Source organism: Pezoporus flaviventris, unplaced genomic scaffold (genome assembly GCF_033815535.1).
Source record: "Pezoporus flaviventris isolate CSIRO_AGI_PZ_B2104156 unplaced genomic scaffold, CSIRO_AGI_Pfla_v1 ptg000008l, whole genome shotgun sequence".
Classification (NCBI taxonomy): domain Eukaryota; kingdom Metazoa; phylum Chordata; class Aves; order Psittaciformes; family Psittacidae; genus Pezoporus; species Pezoporus flaviventris.
In genome coordinates, this window is record NW_026892556.1 from 981687 (window position 1) to 1000512 (window position 18826).

General features: G+C 55.8%; 1 protein-coding gene across 1 annotated transcript; it reads left to right on the forward strand.

Annotated features, from left to right (window-relative positions):
- Positions 1-14581: 14581 nt before the first annotated feature.
- On the forward strand, positions 14582-17009 carry LOC133267443 (gap junction beta-5 protein-like). Its single transcript, XM_061449714.1, has 2 exons — positions 14582-14744; positions 15812-17009. Exon 2 carries the CDS (start codon positions 15836-15838, stop codon positions 16649-16651), a length of 816 nt encoding a protein of 271 aa, XP_061305698.1. The 5' UTR covers positions 14582-14744; positions 15812-15835; the 3' UTR covers positions 16652-17009.
- The last annotated feature ends 1817 nt before the right edge of the window (positions 17010-18826 follow it).

An 18826-nucleotide genomic window follows, 5' to 3' on the forward strand; every position in this document is an offset into this window, starting at 1 on the left:
TCTTCATGGCTATTTTTCCCAGAGCCTGCTGGGCAGGCACAATGCTGTGGCAGTGGTTTGGGGGTGCTCCTCATGGAGCAGCTCCTACAGCTGCTGCCTGCTGCAGCTGGCAGGGCACTGGCGCCTTGCACAGCCTCTCTGCGTGGCAGCTCTTGTTCTTGTTTCTGATAAGATGCTGGCCAAAGCCAGCTCCTGTTAGCAATGCATCTTGCCCCAGCAGTGCCCTGAGACACTGGCTTAAGTCTGTCCCTGCCCCATGAGCCATTCCGGCACATGCTCAGGACCTATGGACCTGTCCGGGTCAGGGCCAGGTTGAAGATGCTCTTATTGAAGCAGAGCCGTAGTTAGTCATGCTGGTGAGCTCTCTGTGGTTGGCCCATCATGGGGATGGTGCAGGAGCAGGGGCCAAGCTCTGACTTTCCCCTCCTCCCATTCATTTGCATTGTCATGGACAACCAAAGGAAGGAGGAAGGAAGGTTATCTATGATATAGCATATGCTGCCGTTACAGGCCCCAGCAGTCTCTTCATTACTATGCAAAGAGCATCAGCAAGTCAAGGCACCCTGCAAGAGGCTGCGCATCCACACTCTCCAGGGGTTTGGCCTCTGTTGGGTGAAGTGTAATTTAATTAACTTTGGTTTGGTTGTTCACGTGCTGGAATAACGTGGAAATCCGCACCTGGGTCACATCAAGGGTGCCTGTCCACTCGCCTGGCTCCCAGCATCGTCCCCTTCTCCCTCTCCTCTCAGGCTGGGCATCCTTCCGCACAGAGCAGTTGGGCTTAAAGCTATTGCTTGTGGTCCTGGTGGCAACAATTAGGCCATCAATCAATAAACTAATACTCTCATTTACAGTCATTAGGGACTGCAGATCTAAGCATCTGCTTTTGCTAATGAGTTTAGAAGTTGGCTAAATATGGCAGACCTGCTCTCGTGGAGAAGGGAGAAGCAGGGGTTCGATGCGGAATTGGACTCTGGTGAAGATGACATCAATTTTAATTAGTCAGCTTCCACGGTTTCCCAGCTAACCCAAGATGAACAGGGGATGGGGTGGTGCCACCGGGGTAGGAGCACTGCTGGCACTCCCTGGGGCTTGTTCTGGGAGCTCAGCTTCCCATTCCCTCATGGGGGCATGGGGGAGCCACTGACAGGTACCTTCCCTTCCCAGTACCAGGGGTCTGTGCTCAGCACTCCCTCGGATGTGGCTCAGCTGCAGCACTCCTCTGCTGTCACATACATCTTTTAATCTGACAAGGAGTCATTTATTTGCACCTCCAGGCCTAACACAGTGGCTACCCTGGGGATGCTGGAGTTTAAATAGCCCTATCATAGATCTGTTGTAACCTAGAGGGAAGGCAGAAAGCTTTTCCTGTCGCTAAATGACTATAAATGATTTTTTCTTGGCGATTGTGGCTCACAGGGGACCAGCAATTGATGAGCTGGTGGTTGCCTTGATAGATGGAGACCTCCATCACCTCCCTGAGTCTCCTCCCTCCCTGCAGTCATGGCCTTCAGCAGAGCCCAGAACCTGCGTCCTGCATGGGAGGACCCTGGGTACCAGCCACCAAATGTGCATCCTCACAGCACCATTGCTTGCTGTTGTGCTGGAGAAAGAGCATCTGACCCCAGCCCTGCAGCCCACCCAGTGCTCCAGGAGCAGTGCTGCTGCCTTGGGACAGAGGCTCTTTAAGGGAGAGGAAGAAATAAAGAGGTGCATGGAGCCATACATAGAATCATGGAGTGGTTTGTGTTGGAAGGGACCTTAAAGCTCCTCCAGCTCCAACCCCTGCCACGGGCAGGGACCCCTTCCACTGGAGCAGCTTGCTCCAAGCCCTGTGTCCAACCTGGCCTTGAGCACTGCCAGGGATGGGGCAGCCACAGCTTCTCTGGGCACTGTGACTTTTCAGGTCAGCCTTGCTCAGGAAGAGCTGGAAGGCAAAGCTGAAACAACATCTGCAGCCCAATTCCCAAAATGCCTCAAATCGGAAGCAGCAGCGCTTGGTTTTTACCTGTTCTGTGAAGCTGGCTGGCTGCTGACATGCCCCGGGCAGCACAGCTGGAATTTCACCAATGCATAGAGCAAGATGCTTCCTTAGAGCCCTGTTAGCTCCATGCTGTGCAGCTGAGCAACATCTGGTCCTACTGCAGCCATGGGCCTGATCCTGGACCACATGGATGTGTTGAATCTAAAGAGTCAATCCTATTTGCCTAAGTCAATATTCCCTTTTTTTAAGTAGGCAGGTTAACAGAATTGGTGATGAAAAGAAAGATGTCATTTGGGAAGAGAATTATGCAAAAGCAAATGCATTTTTGAAGACAATCCAGACCATTTTGAGCAGCGAGCCTGACACATCACTGCTTTATATCCATCATCTCGCGAAGGTTTGATGCAGGAGTTGCCCCATGGACCACCATAGGCAGGTGCCCCACTGTACTGTTAAACCCTGGCGTGTTGTCCGGGCTCTCACTGGACAGGGGATGGAAGCACAGCCCAGCCCCATCCTCTCACAGCAGCACCATCATTTTACTGATAGATCTATTTCTGCACAGCATCAGCCATCCTGGCTTCTCGGGGATCTCACATTTCTCAGCACAGGTTAAAGCAGCAGATAAAAGGAACCATTTGAACAGTCCTTTCTCCTTTTCTTGTGTGCTCTTCGGTGAGTCAGATTGAGGCATTACCAGCTGTCAGGGGTGTTTTAAGGCATGGCTTTCTCTGGATAAAAGCAAAGTCCAGACACAGGATTTGGCTTTCAGTGATGATTTCTCTTCCTGAGCCGTTACTCCGGGGCTGCCCCAGCATGTACCCATGTCCCTGCTGCGTGTTGCTCCCACTCACAGCCTCTGATCAGAACAAGGTTATGGACAGCTCAGCTCGCAGGGTGGTTTTATTTTAGCTCCTATGGGGAAGTTCTGATGAGTTTACAAAAGAGAAAATCAGTCTTATTCTATGAGGTGATTTTTTTCTTTGCAGTACCTACAGGCATCTGCAGCCCCAGAAGGGTCCTTGTGTGGCTGAGGGTAATCCCTGCTCACACAGCGTGGCTGTGCCGTGCCAGATGTGTGCAGCTGGTGGGTATAGCACAGTGTAGGGGTTAGCTTGGAAAGGTCAAGTTTGGTGGGCTCCTGGGGCTTTCCAGAGAGCATCCTTGAAAGGGTGAATAATCAAGGACTGGCTTAGGGAGGCTGGAACAGGGGAAAACCTCTTTCCCTGGAATAAAAACTTGTCAGCTACAGAGCAGGGGAGAGTTTGGCAGCGTTTTGAATGGAGGGAGGCTGCTTCGTGTCTGCTTGGAGGGACACACTGAGATCTGACTGCCAGAGGGTGGGTGTGCATGAAGGAACGTCTGCTCCAGCCAGGGTGCTCACCAAGGGCTGGGCTTTAGGGCGTCCCGCAGCCAGGGGGGATGAACCAGCAGCAGTCAGGGCTGGAAAGCAGCAGCCTGGGTGCTGCAGCATGCTGGGGGAAGGCTGAGTGCTGGGCAGAGCCACTGCAAGCCTCCATAGCTGAAGCTCTTGATGCTCTTTTTAATACATATATTAAAAGGGTGATAATAAGCAAATCCGTCAGTTATGCAAATGAGTGGCAATTGCATCTTGAAGAGCATCCCACAGTTTAATTACATCATAATTGCAATGTAACACTTTAATTACCATATGCATCACAAAATCATGAGCACTGTTTCTAATCTCTTCACTAATATTTCAAATCAAACAGATTGCACAGGGCTCGGGATCGCACTGCAATGCTGCAAGGGAAGACGTGGGCTGTATCCTCACCCAGCAGCGATGCAGGGGTCCGGAAGCTGCTCTCGGCATCCTCACGAGAGGCTGTTAGCAGGTGGCTGGATGAGTGGCCTTGGCGGGTGTCTCCAACCACATCCAATGTTGGGGATTCACAGGGACAGCACCGTGGAGGCTGGTGTGAGAGGGGTGAAGTGGCTGCTTTGGAAAGCAGCTTGAGCCAACAGGGCCATATCCCTGGCTGCCTGGGCTGGGGATGACCACAGCAGCCAGAGGAAGGGATGAAGATTTGGAACCAGCATTTCTGGGAGAAGGAGTTTGATGCTGCTCTTGATCCTCCCTGCACAGGAGAATGAATTTCACATTCTCCTAATCACCCCCGAGAGGGAAACAATAACGCTTTCTGGGACACAGCTTTAGCTGGAGACCTGTGGATTTGATTTAAACCCATTTATTTTGTAAATCACCCCACTTTGCATGCTTTATTTTTCCTCCCATCCCGCTTCTTTCTTTCTTTCCCCCCCCTATAAAGGGACATCCAATAAGTGACTTAAGAAAAATAACAGATGGGCTTAACAATGGTCTAAAATTCATGACTGGGGACTTGGAGAGGAACCTTCTCGAGCAGTGACATGTGTGATGGTGATGGATCAGGAGGGAAGTGTGCTGGGGAGATGAAATCACTCCAATCTGCAGCAGTGCCTCTGTGTTGGGATGGGGCTCAGGGTGCTCAGCAGGTCCCCGTGCCCATGATCCCAGTGATTCCCCTGACCTCACTCCCCAAGGAGCAGTGGGACTGGCCCTTCCCATCACTGGTGCTTTTGCTGCAGGTCACAGGTTGCTGCTCTGCTTTGCCGTGAGCTGGCAGTGATTTAAAATCATCCTGTGCTAATCCATATAAATTCTTTTAATCGTGGATTTAATCTTTTAAGCATGCGGTAATTAAATTACATGCCAGTCAGAGGCACGTCAGTGTAACATGGGAGGTTGGCAGCCCCATGGGCAGTGGGGGAGAGCCTCAGCACACCCGGCCCCATGGCTGGGATGTTCTGCCTCTTGCTCCCTCCGCTGTTTCCTTGTCATTGGTTTTTCTCCCCAGCATCCCGGGAGGGGATTTGCTTTTGGACAGTCAAAGGTGGGTACCTCTGAGGGTATCCCCTCAGCAGAGCAGGCCGAGGAGCATCCCGAGAGAAGACATGTCCTCCTAAGCCCTTTTAACCTGTCCCAAAACCTCCCTGCATCCTTCAGGAGCTGAGAGCATCACGTTGGGCAGGAGCCGGGGCTGGCTGAGCCCCAGCAGCGGAGGCACATCTCCTGCTTCTGAGCTTGCAGATGCCAGGAGAAGGACGAGGAGGAGCAGGGGAGGAAAAGATAAAGCCCCAGGCCAGGAGCACCCCTCTGTGTGCTGGGATACCCTTGGAGAGTGGGAGGAGACCCAGAGAGGAGAGCTCCAGAGCTCCCTGTGCAGGACACTCTGATGGGCTGGTGGTAGCAGAGGAAAACACCGAGACGCAAGGAGCAATGTGGTGGGAAGGGTAAAGTAGAGCTGAACTGCTCAGTAGAGAGATGCCTGGCTTTGGGAATGTGACAGTTACTGTACTTAATATCTTTTTAACATTAAGAGCCAAATAGCAGCATATATTTAATTCATTAAACCAGCCTGAAGTAGCTCCCTCCATCCCAGTGCAGTTAATCGGTGCTCAGTGTCTCCTAATGAAAGGGTCCCTGTAAGGTCAGCCTGGCACTTGTTAACTAATCGGAGACTTATTTGTTTTGCAAATTGCTCTCCCGTTTTGAGCACTGTGCAGTAATTTCCATGGCGGGGAAGCAGGAGAGGGTTCACGGGGCTGGTTTGTGAAGCCCTCGATCTGTCCCTGGCAGGAGGATGAAAATAGCCTGGGAAAGAGAAGGAGCAGGGTGCTGGGTTTGTTCCAGGCAATCCAGCCCCGTCTCCCCTTGCCTGGCCAGGCACAGAGCACCACCATCCTGCCCTTTCCAGCTCTGCTGTCAGCCTCCCAAGGGAATTGTGTGCTCCATGGGGATCCTGCTGCTGCTGCTGCCATGTTCTCTGCCCAAACGCCTGCATTAGGTGCACAGAAATCTGGGCACAGAACCACGTTACCTGGCTCTCTGGTGACCAACCTGGGACGCAGCTCTTTGACCAGGAACTTCTGGCAGTGGTTTTCCCTTGGTTTCAAAGCAGGAGCACTGGGAGCAGACCATGCCTGTCCTGACTGCTCCTTGTGCTTGGCAGTTGCTTGCACATAGAGCAGTGTACTGATGGGGTGGGAGAAAGCACCTTCATTTCCCAGTATCACAGACAAAAATAAATAGCCTTTATTTTGGTTTCACCCTGAAGTAATGAAGTCTATGGGGTAAAGGAAGCATTCCAGCAAGGCAGAATCGTTTCCAAAACGTCATGAAAATGGAGGCATTTCAGCATCGAGTTTTGTGTGCAAGAGCGAAGAGAAAGGAGGTTAATTTTCCAAGGTTATATGGCTGGCAGTGAGGTGTGAACCTGCAGCAGGGCCCTGTGCAGCTCCCCAGCCCGCGCTGTGCAGATGCGGAGCTGCCCTCCTCTCCATGGGAACATTTCAGCTCAGCATCTCCCCATGCTGAGGCATCTCCAGTGCAGCATGGCAAATCCTGAACCTTCCAACAGTTCTCCTCTTGGAGACCTTCCCGGCGCTCCTCTTCCAGCATCTCCAGAAACCTGGGATTTGGTTAATTCCTGGAGAAGCTTGCAAGAAGCAGAGACAGCAGAGCAAGAGGCAAGGGGCAAAGGCAGCCTGGCAGCATCAGCAGTGCCTGTCTTCTGCACAAGGAAAGTCTTCTTGTAGCAGATGGGAGCTGTGGGCATCTCCAGGGGAGTTGGTGTCTCCTTGGTTCCTCCCCAAACATTCTTGGTCCCTGGGATAGCTTTGCTGATCTGGTTTCACATTAGCACAGATGGACCCAGTTACCTTCCTCAGGCACTTGCTGAGCTTGTGTTACGGCATCTGGCCTGGACATCAGCTTGTGCTGTGGGGGCCAAACAGACGGGCTCATGCGGAGTCTTTTCCTCTTGCCATCAAGGCAACTCTGCTTTCTGCTCATGGATGGTGCTAGTAGCAAGTTCCATCTTCTTCCAGGGCAGTGGGGCACAGCCCCAAGTGACTGCTTGCCATCATAGCTCATGGGACCTTCTTTCCCTCACAGGGACTAGAGTTTGGGGTGAAGTTGCCCAAGTAGAAAACAAGAGTCAGAGCCTCTCTCATGAGAACAAAGAATCACAGAATCCCAGCCTGGTTTGTGTTGGAAGGGACCTTAAAGCTCCTCCAGCTCCAACCCCTGCCACGGGCAGGGACCCCTTCCACTGGAGCAGCTTGCTCCAGGCCACATCCAACGTGAAGGCGTTTTTAAATCCCAACGACCAGAGTTTCCTCCTGCAGCCCCTCTTCTCCTCCTCCCTGAGGCACAACCTCTGTCTGGCGCCAACGCTGCCCGCCGTCATCAGAGCTACATCAAGCGTGATCCAAGGCTGACCCTCCTCGGCGTGCGAGAGGCGGTGGAGCGGTACGTGTAATACATACACATAACTCTGTCTCCGGGAGGCAGGCTCTGAGCTTGAAAGCCACCTTCCCTGGGTCATGCCCCGCAGCATGGGATCGGGAGCGGCTCCATCCTCACTCGGTGCAACCGATGGTTCCCTGCGCTGCCCGAGCGATGCCGGGGCTCCGGGCTTCAATTGCAGGAGGAGGGAACGCTTCTCCTTGATCAGGAGGGATAAGAATAGCGAGCGGCAGGCGGCAGCCGGTGGGGTGCGGATGAAAGGCGGCTGCCTCTCATCCTGCCCCTTCTTTCTTCGAGCCATAATTGCAGGCCATGCCACAGATGAGTGTCACACTCCACCAAAGCCAGAGCACCGCGAGGCCAAGGCTTCCAGGCTCTCCGTCAATGAGTGGGGAGGCAGGGAGGATGCTTTTGATCCCACTCTTCTTCCTCTGCCATGCTGAAGGATTATTAGACTGAGGAAGGTATTTCTCTAGCGTGAGCTTTCCATTGCCCTGCAAAGGAGACCAACTGCTGCTCTGCTGTGTCCAGAGGGCTGTGCCGGGGGCCTGTGCGGCATCAGCCAATCTCACAGAAGATGCTCATTGGGCTTCAGGCCAAGTTCAGACCCAAACCCAGCATCCCTGAGCCCTCCACGGCACCCAGCCGTTGTGATGGTGGCCTTTCCTTTTGGTGGCTTCTGCTCTTGGACATCATCCTGGAGACAGCCTTGTCTGAGGCACCGCAGCCCTTTGAGGTGTTGTGCCGCCTCGGCACTGAGATTTCCAAAGCCAGCAGCTCTGGTCGGACACCGTGGCCTCCAGCCTTCCTGTGTTTGCTCAGGCGCTTCCTCTGGCTTTGCTTTCATTAATTCAACACGCACACACAGAGCATAAGTGGGCTCCGGCCTCCACATCCAGCACCTGGTATCCAGTAATTACCCAGCACAACCCACCTGAAGAAGCAGGTTGTGAAGAAGTTCACTGCGTCCTTCAGAGCAAGAGATTATCTTGGAGGACAAATTACGGCTCCAGCAGCCTGACGGGTACAAGAGGTAAAATGAATGAGATGGAGCTTGAAGTGATGCACTAGAACACTGTGAGCAGATGACACCTTGATCTGGGAGAACTCCAACTGGGGGTTTCCTTTTGGATGAAGGACCTGGCAGCAGTGCTGGAAAGAGATGGAAGGGAAAACCCTGACGTTGGTGGTAACAAATGGGGATGGAGGCAGAACAGTGGCGAAGCCGGCATTGCCTCAGGAGGTTGCCCTGCAGCTCCATGCGCTTCGGCACATCATCCCTCCAGCTGGCTGGTATTTTGGGGCTCTGTTTTGTCCTGGTTTTAGGAAATGCTTTAGATGGCAGCTTATTAAAGTGCTGACATTTTAAGACACGATGATGCGAAATCTCCTGCTTTGAGCCAAGTCTGGGCCGTTTACAGCATTCAGTTCATGGATTTGCTGCCCAGAATCCCTGGGAGCGGTGCAAGCAATTTAAGAGGGATGATGGGTTGTTGTTAAAGTGGTGTTTTTCTTAGGGTATGAGCAAGTTTTTGGCCTTTGGCAGAATGATGTAATGTCAGGCTGCAGCATTCTGGAGATTCTGAGATCTCCAGAAAAAGCTGAGCTCCCGGGGTAAGGTTGGACTTGATGATCTTAAAGGTCTTTTCGACCTCCTTGAGTCTATGGTTCTCTCTGGCAGAGGTGCCTGTGAGAGTGTTTGAGTTTTGGCTCTGCTGTGTGGTACCCAGCTCAGACAGGGAGAACAGGGGAGGGGGAGTCCCAGCACCATGGAAGGGGTCAGGGGCACGAGAGCAGCCCCAGAAACTGTAGCCTCAGCCCAGCAGCTCTCCCCTGCAAAAGCAGGGTGATGAGAAGCTCAGCTTTGCTGTTTTCCAGAGGATTGGAAGCTTTTGGGGTGCCCCTGGGAGGAGAGGCTGCAGTGGTGCCATTCCATGTGCCATCAGCACAGAGCAGAGATGTGGTGTTGAGGCTGGGGCTGGCTGGAAGGGAGCGAGCTGCAATCAGGAGATGTATTGTGGCTGTTGAACTGCCTGCACAATGCAGAATTTAGGAGACAAAGAGCAAAAGTGGCCTCGGCACGGTGGGGATGCGGGAGGTGAACAGGGGGAAGGAGATGCTGGCCCTGCGGTGCAGGAGGGCGCTGGAGGTGATGGGGAGCCGGCAAAAAGGGAAAGAGCGCAACTGATTCTGGCTGCTGCACACAGTTCTGGCTCTAACGCGGTGCTGCAGGTCTGCAGGGTGAGCATGCCCGTGCCACCCCACAAAGAACATCCCCGGGCTCGTTCCCAGGAGGCCTGGGAACACCAGCCCCAGTGATACTGATGAACCCGGGCGAGGGGGGGAGCGAGATGCAGCAGGGCTCAGCTTCGAACTCATTTTAAAGCCCTGCTCCACCCTCGTAGGGGCAGCCGGGTGCCTGTTATCCCGTCTGGGCATGGAGCCCCTGCATGGCCGTGCTGGTGCCCCCGGTGGCAGCTGGGCTCTGGGGAGCAGCGAGCAGCTCCGTGAGGTCCAGAGCCCAGCTCCTCATTGGGAACAGCGCAAAACGTGCTGGGAGAAAGCCCTGGCTCAGCCGAGCAGCAGCACTCAGGCACCGTGCTGGCCATGGGGCGCTCAGCCCGCTCGGTGCGGGTCGGTGCGGGATGAGGGTGCGCTCGGCAGCCTCCCCACCCAGCACAGACATTTTCTGCTCCGTCATCCTGAGTTTTGCGCTCCGCTTTGCCAGGGAAGGCGGCCGGCGGTGCCGCGTTCTCCCGATGCCACCTAGCGTCTGCTGCGGCGGCCCCCGCCGCTCGTTCTGGGGCATCAGAGCTTATTGATTGCAGAACGATCTTTGCGGGCCAGCCGGCTGCTGGGGCTGATGGTTAAGAGCGGGACGTGCGGCACGGGCCACTGACGGGGGGGTGCGCAGCCTGCGCTGCGTTGCTTTCCCCGTCACTCCTGTTTCGCACTCGAAGCCCACCCCGGCAGGATGGAGCGAGGACGCAGTGACACGTCGGGGGTGATTAAAGCCTTTCAGCCTTCAGCCGCTTGTCTTTACCCCCATCACCTGAGGCTTAATCATTCAGAAAAGCGCTGTCATGTCCCACTGTCACCGTATTGGGAGCATGACCTCTTTCCCATTTAGCTGCCATTTCAAAGGAATATAACTTGCCAGGGGACAGGCATGACTCAGGAGACTGGTAATAGGATATAAAGACTTTGACCTGTGGGTCGGCCATTCGAATGCTGCCAAGGTCAGTGGCAAGAGCAAAGATGTCATTTGTGCGGTGATTATTTGGCCAAACAACCCAATACAGACGTAACTGGGCCCCTTTGTGGCAGTCAGCAGGGGCTGAGGGCTGGGTTGGACTCTGCTCCCACTTGAGAGCATCCAGGGACCACAGCCCCTCCCTGCCTGGGTTTCAGGACTGTGGGACTGCCCTCAGTGCCCTCCAGCTTATGAGTTTGTCCTCCGCATTCTTTCCTCACCGTCCCTGGAGGGGCATGGTCTGTACAGACTGGGAGCACTCATTTCTCCCTCACAGGATCAAAGTGCCACAGCAGCATCTCCCCTCCGTGCCCTGTTGATTTGCTTCCCAGTGCAGAGACAGGTTTTGCAGGGCAGGCATCCCCTTCTCTTCTCCCCACCATCATCATCTGCCATGGTTTAGGTCCCTGTAAGCTCATCCCCATCCTCAACTGCCACTGGCCATGTGAATTTTTCTCATCGGGTCAGTTTGATTCCATGATTAATTAAGCCCTCCCTAGAAATGAGGTTACTCCCTGCAGTCTCCCTCATAAATGTGAGCAGATTAACGGGTGCTGGCCATGTTACATGGTCATTACCAGGCTGGGCTGAGGAAGGTTTGCCTGATTTCATCCAGACAGTCCTTGAATACAAGTTTGCATAGGAGAGCTTCTGAACAGACCCAGCATATCTGCAAACACCATCCTGGCCGCGTTAAGGAAACCTGTGCCAGGGGAAGCATTAACATCAGCGGCTCATATGGCAGCTTGGGGTTGATGCTGACATGAAGCAGAAGGTCCTTTCAGCATCACTGTGCTGGCAGGTGCAGTGGGATACAGCACGTTGCTGCTCTGGGCTGCAGTTCCCCTTGCCTCATGGTACCCACAGGTCCAGCTGCAGCTCATCTCAGTGGTGCTGGATGCAGATGCCTTTGCCAGCAGACCCCATCATTAGCACCCTGCCCTCAGCTGCTGCTGTGCCAGGGCGGTTTCATTGCTGTCAGCCTCATCAACAGCTCCTCCTTCTCACCACCCTCCTGTAATTGCAGCCTCCCTCCTTCCCCAGCAGCACTGGGTGAAGTGCTTTGGGTGGGAGCCTCCCGGGGCCCTGTGGGACCTGTTAAAAACAGGGTTTGCAGCCTTGGTTCCCCATCTCCCTTCCTGCTGAGCCCCTGGCTGTGGTGCTGGGCCTGCACTGGCTCTTCCCATGGGTGCTGGAGATGTGAGGTCAGTCCCATGGCTCATGTCCCTTCACTGTTCTTTGCTGGCACCTCCTGCTAGAGGCGGAGGCTAAAAAGGTGTGGGAGCCCCTCTAGGAAATCCTGGCGGTCTCTGTAACAGCATTGGCAGCTTGGGGAGGTGGTGAATGCCCCTGTGAGCTCTGGGATGGGGGATGCAGGGGACAGCAGCGAGGAGCTGCGAGCTGGTGGATGGAAGGGGCTGACCCGGGCTTGGAGCACTCTGTTCTGCTGCAGCAGCTGAGCCACGGTCCAGCCTCTGTGTTCATTTTCACTGATCTCTTGGGGGATTTTTAATTATCTGCAAACGAGGTGCCACCTCCTTTGCATAATAATGGTGCTGGGCACAGGGAGCTGGGGCAGCGCTTCCCTGCTCCCCACCCGCTCTCCAACTTCACCCAGGACCTGGTTTTCTCTATTTATTCAGCATCAGTAATGGGATTCCGCCCTGCTAACCAGCGTCTGCGTGCAACATCACCGGCAGCAGAAGCCATTCCTGCTGAGTTAGTGTATGAAAGCTTTTGCAATCATCTTGTGCTACACGTCTGAAGGAGGATTTAAATATAAGGCTCTTTAATAGGATGAAAATAGCCCTTTCCCCAGCGCTTTTCTGCCTGCTCGCTCTTGCTGCCGCAGCCCTGGGGTTGTGTCAGGGCTCGTCTGGCTGTGGGCTGACAGGTTTCCAAACCGCTCTGAGCTGCTCCCTCCCCGCACCATCAGCGCAGTATCAGTAACGTGGCGCTGGCTCCTGCTGCTCCTCCCCACGTGTGTTTGGTCCTAAAACTTCCTCACTCTTCACGGCACGAATGGAAACCACGTCTCCTGTCTTTGAACCTGCAGGAGCCACAAGGTTTGCTGTGCTTCACATCTGCAAAGCCTGCCAAGGACGGGACCAGAAGGACAAAAGGAGCTATTATTATTATCATGACTGTTGTTGGGTTTACTGTTATTTCACAAAGTGAGCAAACTTCTCTTGCCGTTCCAAAGCCTTCCAGGAAACGGGCACATGCCAGCGGCCCAAGGAACTGTTTTGCTTTTCCACAGCAACTTTTGCCTGATGATAGCAAAACCCTGCAGAGCACATGGGTCAGACGGAGATGCCCCATGCAGGGAGGGTGTCCCCATGGCTTTAGAGCGGTGGCATCCTCTGAGAGAGGGCAGAAGAGTGCTGGTGGTCTCACCCATGACAGGCATGGAGGAAACCCTGTGCCTCGGTGTGCGCTGTAGGAAAACAGGTATAATCCTATTTACCTGCCTCCTCCGGAGCGGGCTGTGGTGTTTGATTCATGTCAGGAGCTTGGCTGGTGACTCCTGGATGAATGACGCTATATAAATGCAAAGCGTTATTAATATTTCATGTTGTAGTGAAAATGTACTAATGGGGCTTGTTCGTGGAAGATAAAGTGCTGCCATTAATACACCTCCATGTCCCCAGCGCCGTGGACTCGCATGGGCTGGCTGGGCTTGCCCGGTGGAGGGTGCAGCCTTCAGCACCCCTCTTCTGCCTCTGCCAAACCGAAATCCCCAGCCAAGGGGAGCAGTGGGGTGGCAGCTTTGGCCACAGGAGCTCAGTGCCCACCAGCCCAAGGGCAGAGGATGCTCCATGAGCTGCTCACTGGCTGGTGTCAGCCCTGGCTGCGCCAGAGCAGCCTCTTCCCTCTCCTCACCCTGTTGATTCGGTTTGTGCCTCCACCAGGTCTTTGCCTGGTAGATGGGGGCTGATCTCCACATCGGCTGGGCTGGACCAGCGGGACATGGAGGAAAGCTGTGTGGCCGCTCACCTCCTCGTCCTGCCATCAGAGCAGGGCAGGGCAGGGGGACCAGGGGATGCCGTGGCTGTGCCCACACTCACCGGAGGGCTGTGGAGGGGTGAGGTGTGCTCTGCCTGCAGCCCAACGCCAGCAGGCCCTGCCCATCACGTCTGCAGCTCCCCAAAGGAGGGGATCTTAACCCAGAAGGCCGGAAGCCACAAGACCCCCTTTGGACACCCACAAGCCAGAACATCCCCCCCACGCAGCGCACGGTGCTGCTCTGTGTCCCCGCCCCATGGGGGGATGCAGCCCTCTGCACAGCCACTGCACAGACGTGTTATAATAAATAACTCAACCCAGGCCTGTTTGATTTCAAGCTGCAGAGCTCTCCCCCGGAGCCGTCCACAAGCAGCGCTCATTTACTTTACAGCTGGTTGGATTTGTTTCTCCCCATCACTTTTGCCCCCAAACCGAGCAGAACTGCAGAGCGAGCGTGTGTTTGCTCCTCAGGTGACTCCTGCTGTCCCTGAGCTGCTGCACCCCACACAGCAGCACCCACTCCTTGGCCCCTGCTGCACCCCAGAGCTGCGAGCTGGGGGTCAGGCCTCAAAGAGGGGGTTCTCTGAGCTGGGGGCTGGCTCCTGGGCCCGCTGACAGGGATGGAGTGATGGGGAAGGGACTTGCCCCAGCTTGCAGGGGAGGGGAGCAGAGGAAAAGTGATGAGTGAATATCCAGTGAAAGAATGAACTGATCCAGCCCGGCAGGAGGTGGGGAGGGAAAAAGGCTCTTTGTAAATCACTGCCATGGTGCAAAGTTTGTGTAAAATGGGATTATGAAGGGAGGTGTTCGGCTGAGCGGCTCCCAGTGCCTCGGGCTCCCAAGGCTTTGGCCACCTCATCCCTGCAGGTCCGAGCGAGGGAAGATGGGTGCAGGGAAGGGCTGGGGGACCCCAGGCAGTGCAGGGCAGCAGACGCAGCCACTCCCTGCACGGCAGCAGGATGGGACCCTGGGCGCTGCGGGGCAGCCCTTCACCCGTGGGGTTCTGACAGCCTCCAGGACACGTGGGGATCTGCCTTGAGCCTCATCCCTTCCCCCTTGGGAATCTCCTCCTCGCTCAGGAGCCCGGGGATGACTCACGTGGCGCTGGCACCGCTCGCATGCACTGCGCGATGCGATCCTGCCGTGGGCAAGCACCGACAGCACCGGCCCCGGCGGAGGACACCCCGTAGGTAAGTGGCATGAATCCCCCCCCACTGCAGCCCCCGGCCCTGGTGAGGGGCGCGCTGCAGAGCCCGACCCACCGGTGATGGGCACATCTGGAAGTGTGCGTGGGGAAGGAGAAATGTGGGCTCTGTGTGTGTGTGTCCCGGGATCCAAGCAGTGAGGCAGGAGCTACGTGCTTGGGGAGCGTGTCGGGTTGTGCAGAGCAGTGGGATGGTTTCACCGCAGGAGCCCTGCCAGCGAGGGGAAGTCTCATTGTTTTACTGATAGGTAAAATGCTTAAGGAGAGCCAGTGCCAAATCCAGCCCTGGGAATCCCACTCGGCTGCGGCCCCGCACCGCCTGAGGTGCCCTTATCCAGCATAATGCAGTCCAGGGTCAGCTCAGCTGCCTGGGGTCCTGGTGCAGGCTGAGATGGGTCTGAGCTGCTGAAACCCGGTTCTTGTGCATCCCGCGTCGCTGTGCCCGGCACAGGTCAGCACCGGGATCCTCCCGCGCTGCCGGGCGGGAGCGGAGGCGATGGCAGATTCCAGCGATGGGAGAGGAGCCGCTGGGCTCCGGGTGCGTCACGCCCCGGCTGCTCCCACTTGTGTGTGCCGGGGCCAGGCCTGGCAACACGAGGAGGATTCATAACAAATACCTGCGCGGCGAGGCGAGGGACGGGGCGGGCGCAGGGCAGAGCCACCAGCAGTGGGAGCTGGGAGGGAGCTTTAAAGGTCGCCTTCGAAGGATGGCAGAGGGCTCACATGGACCGCAGCCGGTGATGAAGGATGCTCTTGCCACAGCAGAGCCATCAAGCTTTGCCAGGCCCCCGTGACCAGTGAGCACGCAGAAGGGGATGGTGCTCTGCAGAGACCAGGTCTGAGCTGCGGCATGTGTCTGTGCGTGTCCCCATGTGCAACCCATGTCTGTGTGTGTCCCCAAGGCCACCCAGGCAGGAGTGCTCAGTGCTTTGGGCACATGGGTGTTCTGATTGGGACTTCTTGCCACTTCTTTGGTGTCACTGTATCATAGGATGGTTAGGGCTGGAAGGGATGTTAAAGACCATCTTTCACCTATCTTCTCTCTCCGCCCAGGCTAGCTAACAGGACCGGGGGACCATGAACTGGGATCTGTTCGAAGGGCTCCTCAGTGGGGTCAACAAGTACTCCACAGCCTTCGGCCGCATCTGGCTCTCCCTTGTCTTCATCTTCCGCCTCCTGGTCTACGTGGTGGCAGCCGAGCGGGTCTGGAGCGACGACCACAAGGACTTTGACTGCAACACGCGGCAGCCGGGCTGCACCAACGTCTGTTTCGACCACTTCTTCCCTGTCTCCCACATCCGCCTGTGGGCCCTGCAGCTCATCCTGGTGACCTGTCCGTCCCTGCTCGTCATCATGCACGTGGCGTACCGGGAGGCCAAGGAGCAGAGGCACCGCGCTGCCGGTGGGGACGATGGCCGCTGCCTCTACCCCAACCCCGGCAAGAAGCACGGTGGGCTGTGGTGGACGTACATGCTCAGCCTGGTCTTCAAGGCCGGCGTGGACACGGTCTTCCTCTACATCTTCTACCACTTGTACAGGAACTACACCCTGCCCCGGCTGGTGAAGTGCGAGCTGGCCCCCTGCCCCAGCATGGTGGACTGCTTCATCTCCCGGCCCACCGAGAAGAACATCTTCACCCTCTTCATGGTGGTCACCACCTGCATCTGTATCTTGCTGAGCCTCATCGAGGCCACCTACCTCATTGGCAAGCGGTGCCGCGAGTGCGTCCTGGCCGGCAGCGGGGACAGCCAGGACTGCTCACCGTCCAGCGCCGAGCCCGTGGGAATGGAGGCGCAGGTTTTCCATGGGGTGGACTACAAACCCCCCACAGCCTCCATCCCCCCCACGGCCTCCAGCCCTGAGCAACCGCCCGAGGAGGAGACTCTTCCCTAGAGCATCCCTTGGGCAGCTCTAGGAGCCGTGCGCCTTCATCCCCCTTCTCCTCTTCCTCCTCTTCCTCCGTCCCACTGGTGCAGGAGCACTGGGGTGGCAGCACCTTGGGTTCAGGCTGTGCCTGAGGGCTCTCTGTCTCTTCCATCCTGGGGAGGGCCCGTTGTGTTGTTCTGCTGAACCTGGGGTACAACCAGGTCCTGTAGGATATGTGCAGTCCCCAAGAGCCTACAGGGGCAAGCAGCTCTGTGGTGGCTGTGGACCGGCAGTGGTACCCAGAGGTTGAGCTGGTCCTGGGGATGTCCTTGCAATGAATAGAAATTCCTATCCCTTAGAAGTGATGGCCGGCACAGTTGTTCTCCTGCTCCTTGGGCATAATCCTTGGATCATAACCCAAGAGCATCCACCCCTGGAAAGGCATCGCTGCCATGGGCAGCTCCAGGCTGGGTTTGGAGCAGCGGTGACCAAACCCTGGCTGCGGTTGGCAGGCACTGGCTGCAGGTGAGCACAGGGCAGCATCCATCGTTACCTCCCTGTAACCCCAGGCTTCACAGTGAATAGGTGAATTCTCGATTTCAAACGGGCTGCTGGGCGCAGGCAGGCGCACCCAGGGGTGGGAGCGACCCCGAGGACCCATGGGTGGCAGAGCCCTTTGCGGCTGTGGGGCAGGTTAAACATGGCACAAGTCTTCAAACCAGGTCGGAGGTGGTGGAGAGGGAAGAGGGGCCAGTGAGGGCTCGAGCCCCCCTAGGGAGCCCCTGTCCCCATCCTTCACCCTACACGAGCCCCACCACAGGACCATTTCAGACTGATGTGATTGTCATTAATAACACTCATTAACTGAGTGGGGACAAGGGCACGTGTTCATTGTGGCACCATTGTGGTGCAGGGTGAGGCTTGCCGTGGGCTGCTGGCTCTTCCTGCCTGGCCAGAGGAAAACACCTGAGCAAAACAGCCGAATAGAGGAGAGGAAAACCACCCCAACCATTGATTAAACAATAACATTAAATGGCAGAATATGATCTTGTTTATTGCTGTAATATGTCGCATTCTGCCGTGACTCAGGCAGCGCTGCAATTTAAGGCCATCAGCGGTAACTGAGCATTAGCTGGGATGAATAATTAACAATAATTTCATGGCAAATGCACTCATAAGTAACATGAACATTGAACATGCAGCTCGAGCTGTTGCTGGATTTGCTTTATTTAGAAGGGGTGATTATTATTTTCTTCCATGAGCATTCGCTGTCTCTGCTGGGAAGGACGTGGGATGGGGCTGCCATCGCCACGTCCTTTGGGACCAGCGTGCTTTCAGTCGTTGCCACTTTGCAGCACTCCTGACCCAATGAACCAGCTACCCCTGGAAAGGGTCACGGGGCAGAGCTGGGCTCCTTCCCACAGCCCCCTGGGGAAGGGAACCAGCCTGGATGTGCTGAAGGAGGATGCTGAGGGCAGGCAGCGCTGCAGCATCCGGATGGGAGGGCAGGGACCAGACCAGCTGCCCCACAATGGTGGGGATGGCTGAGGAGCCCCAGGAGGAACCCTGGGACTCTTGGGCATGCTGACACCAGTGAGGTTGGAGACATGAAATAGAGGTGGATTCCTTCCATCTCTTTTCAAGTGAAGCTGTGCTGATCTCTGCCTTCCTTCTGTCCACCCTCACTGCTGCGCTTGCTGGTTTGGGTTGGAAGGGACCTTAAAGCTCCTCCAGCTCCAACCCCTGCCATGGGCAGGGACCCCTTCCACTGGAGCAGCTTGCTCCAAGCCCGTGTGTCCAACCTGGCCTTGAACACTGCCACATGAAAACTTTCTTTATTAAAGCCTTTAATGTCTGAGGGTAGAAGCTGTTCTCTGTGTGCAAGCCATTGCCTCTGGTTCAGAGCTAGGGCTGGGCTGCTTGTTTTCAAGCCTTCTCTTGATCAAGCCTGTCCTCAATTAGCAAAACCCTGAGGTGTTCCCCAGCCGCGAGCACTGATCGCAGCAGAGGTGAGACCAGAGCAGCCACCCTGCCCGCCTGCCCTGCTTCTGCACATCAAAGTGGCAGCAGGAGCTGCTGCCCAGTGTGAGACCTGATGAGCCAGTTGCATTTGTTGTTGTTGTGCTGCCTTATCTCGCTCCGAGCAAGCATTGCAGCCGCCCCGCAAAGCTCCGGGTGTCTTGCACCATCCAGGCTTGGGAT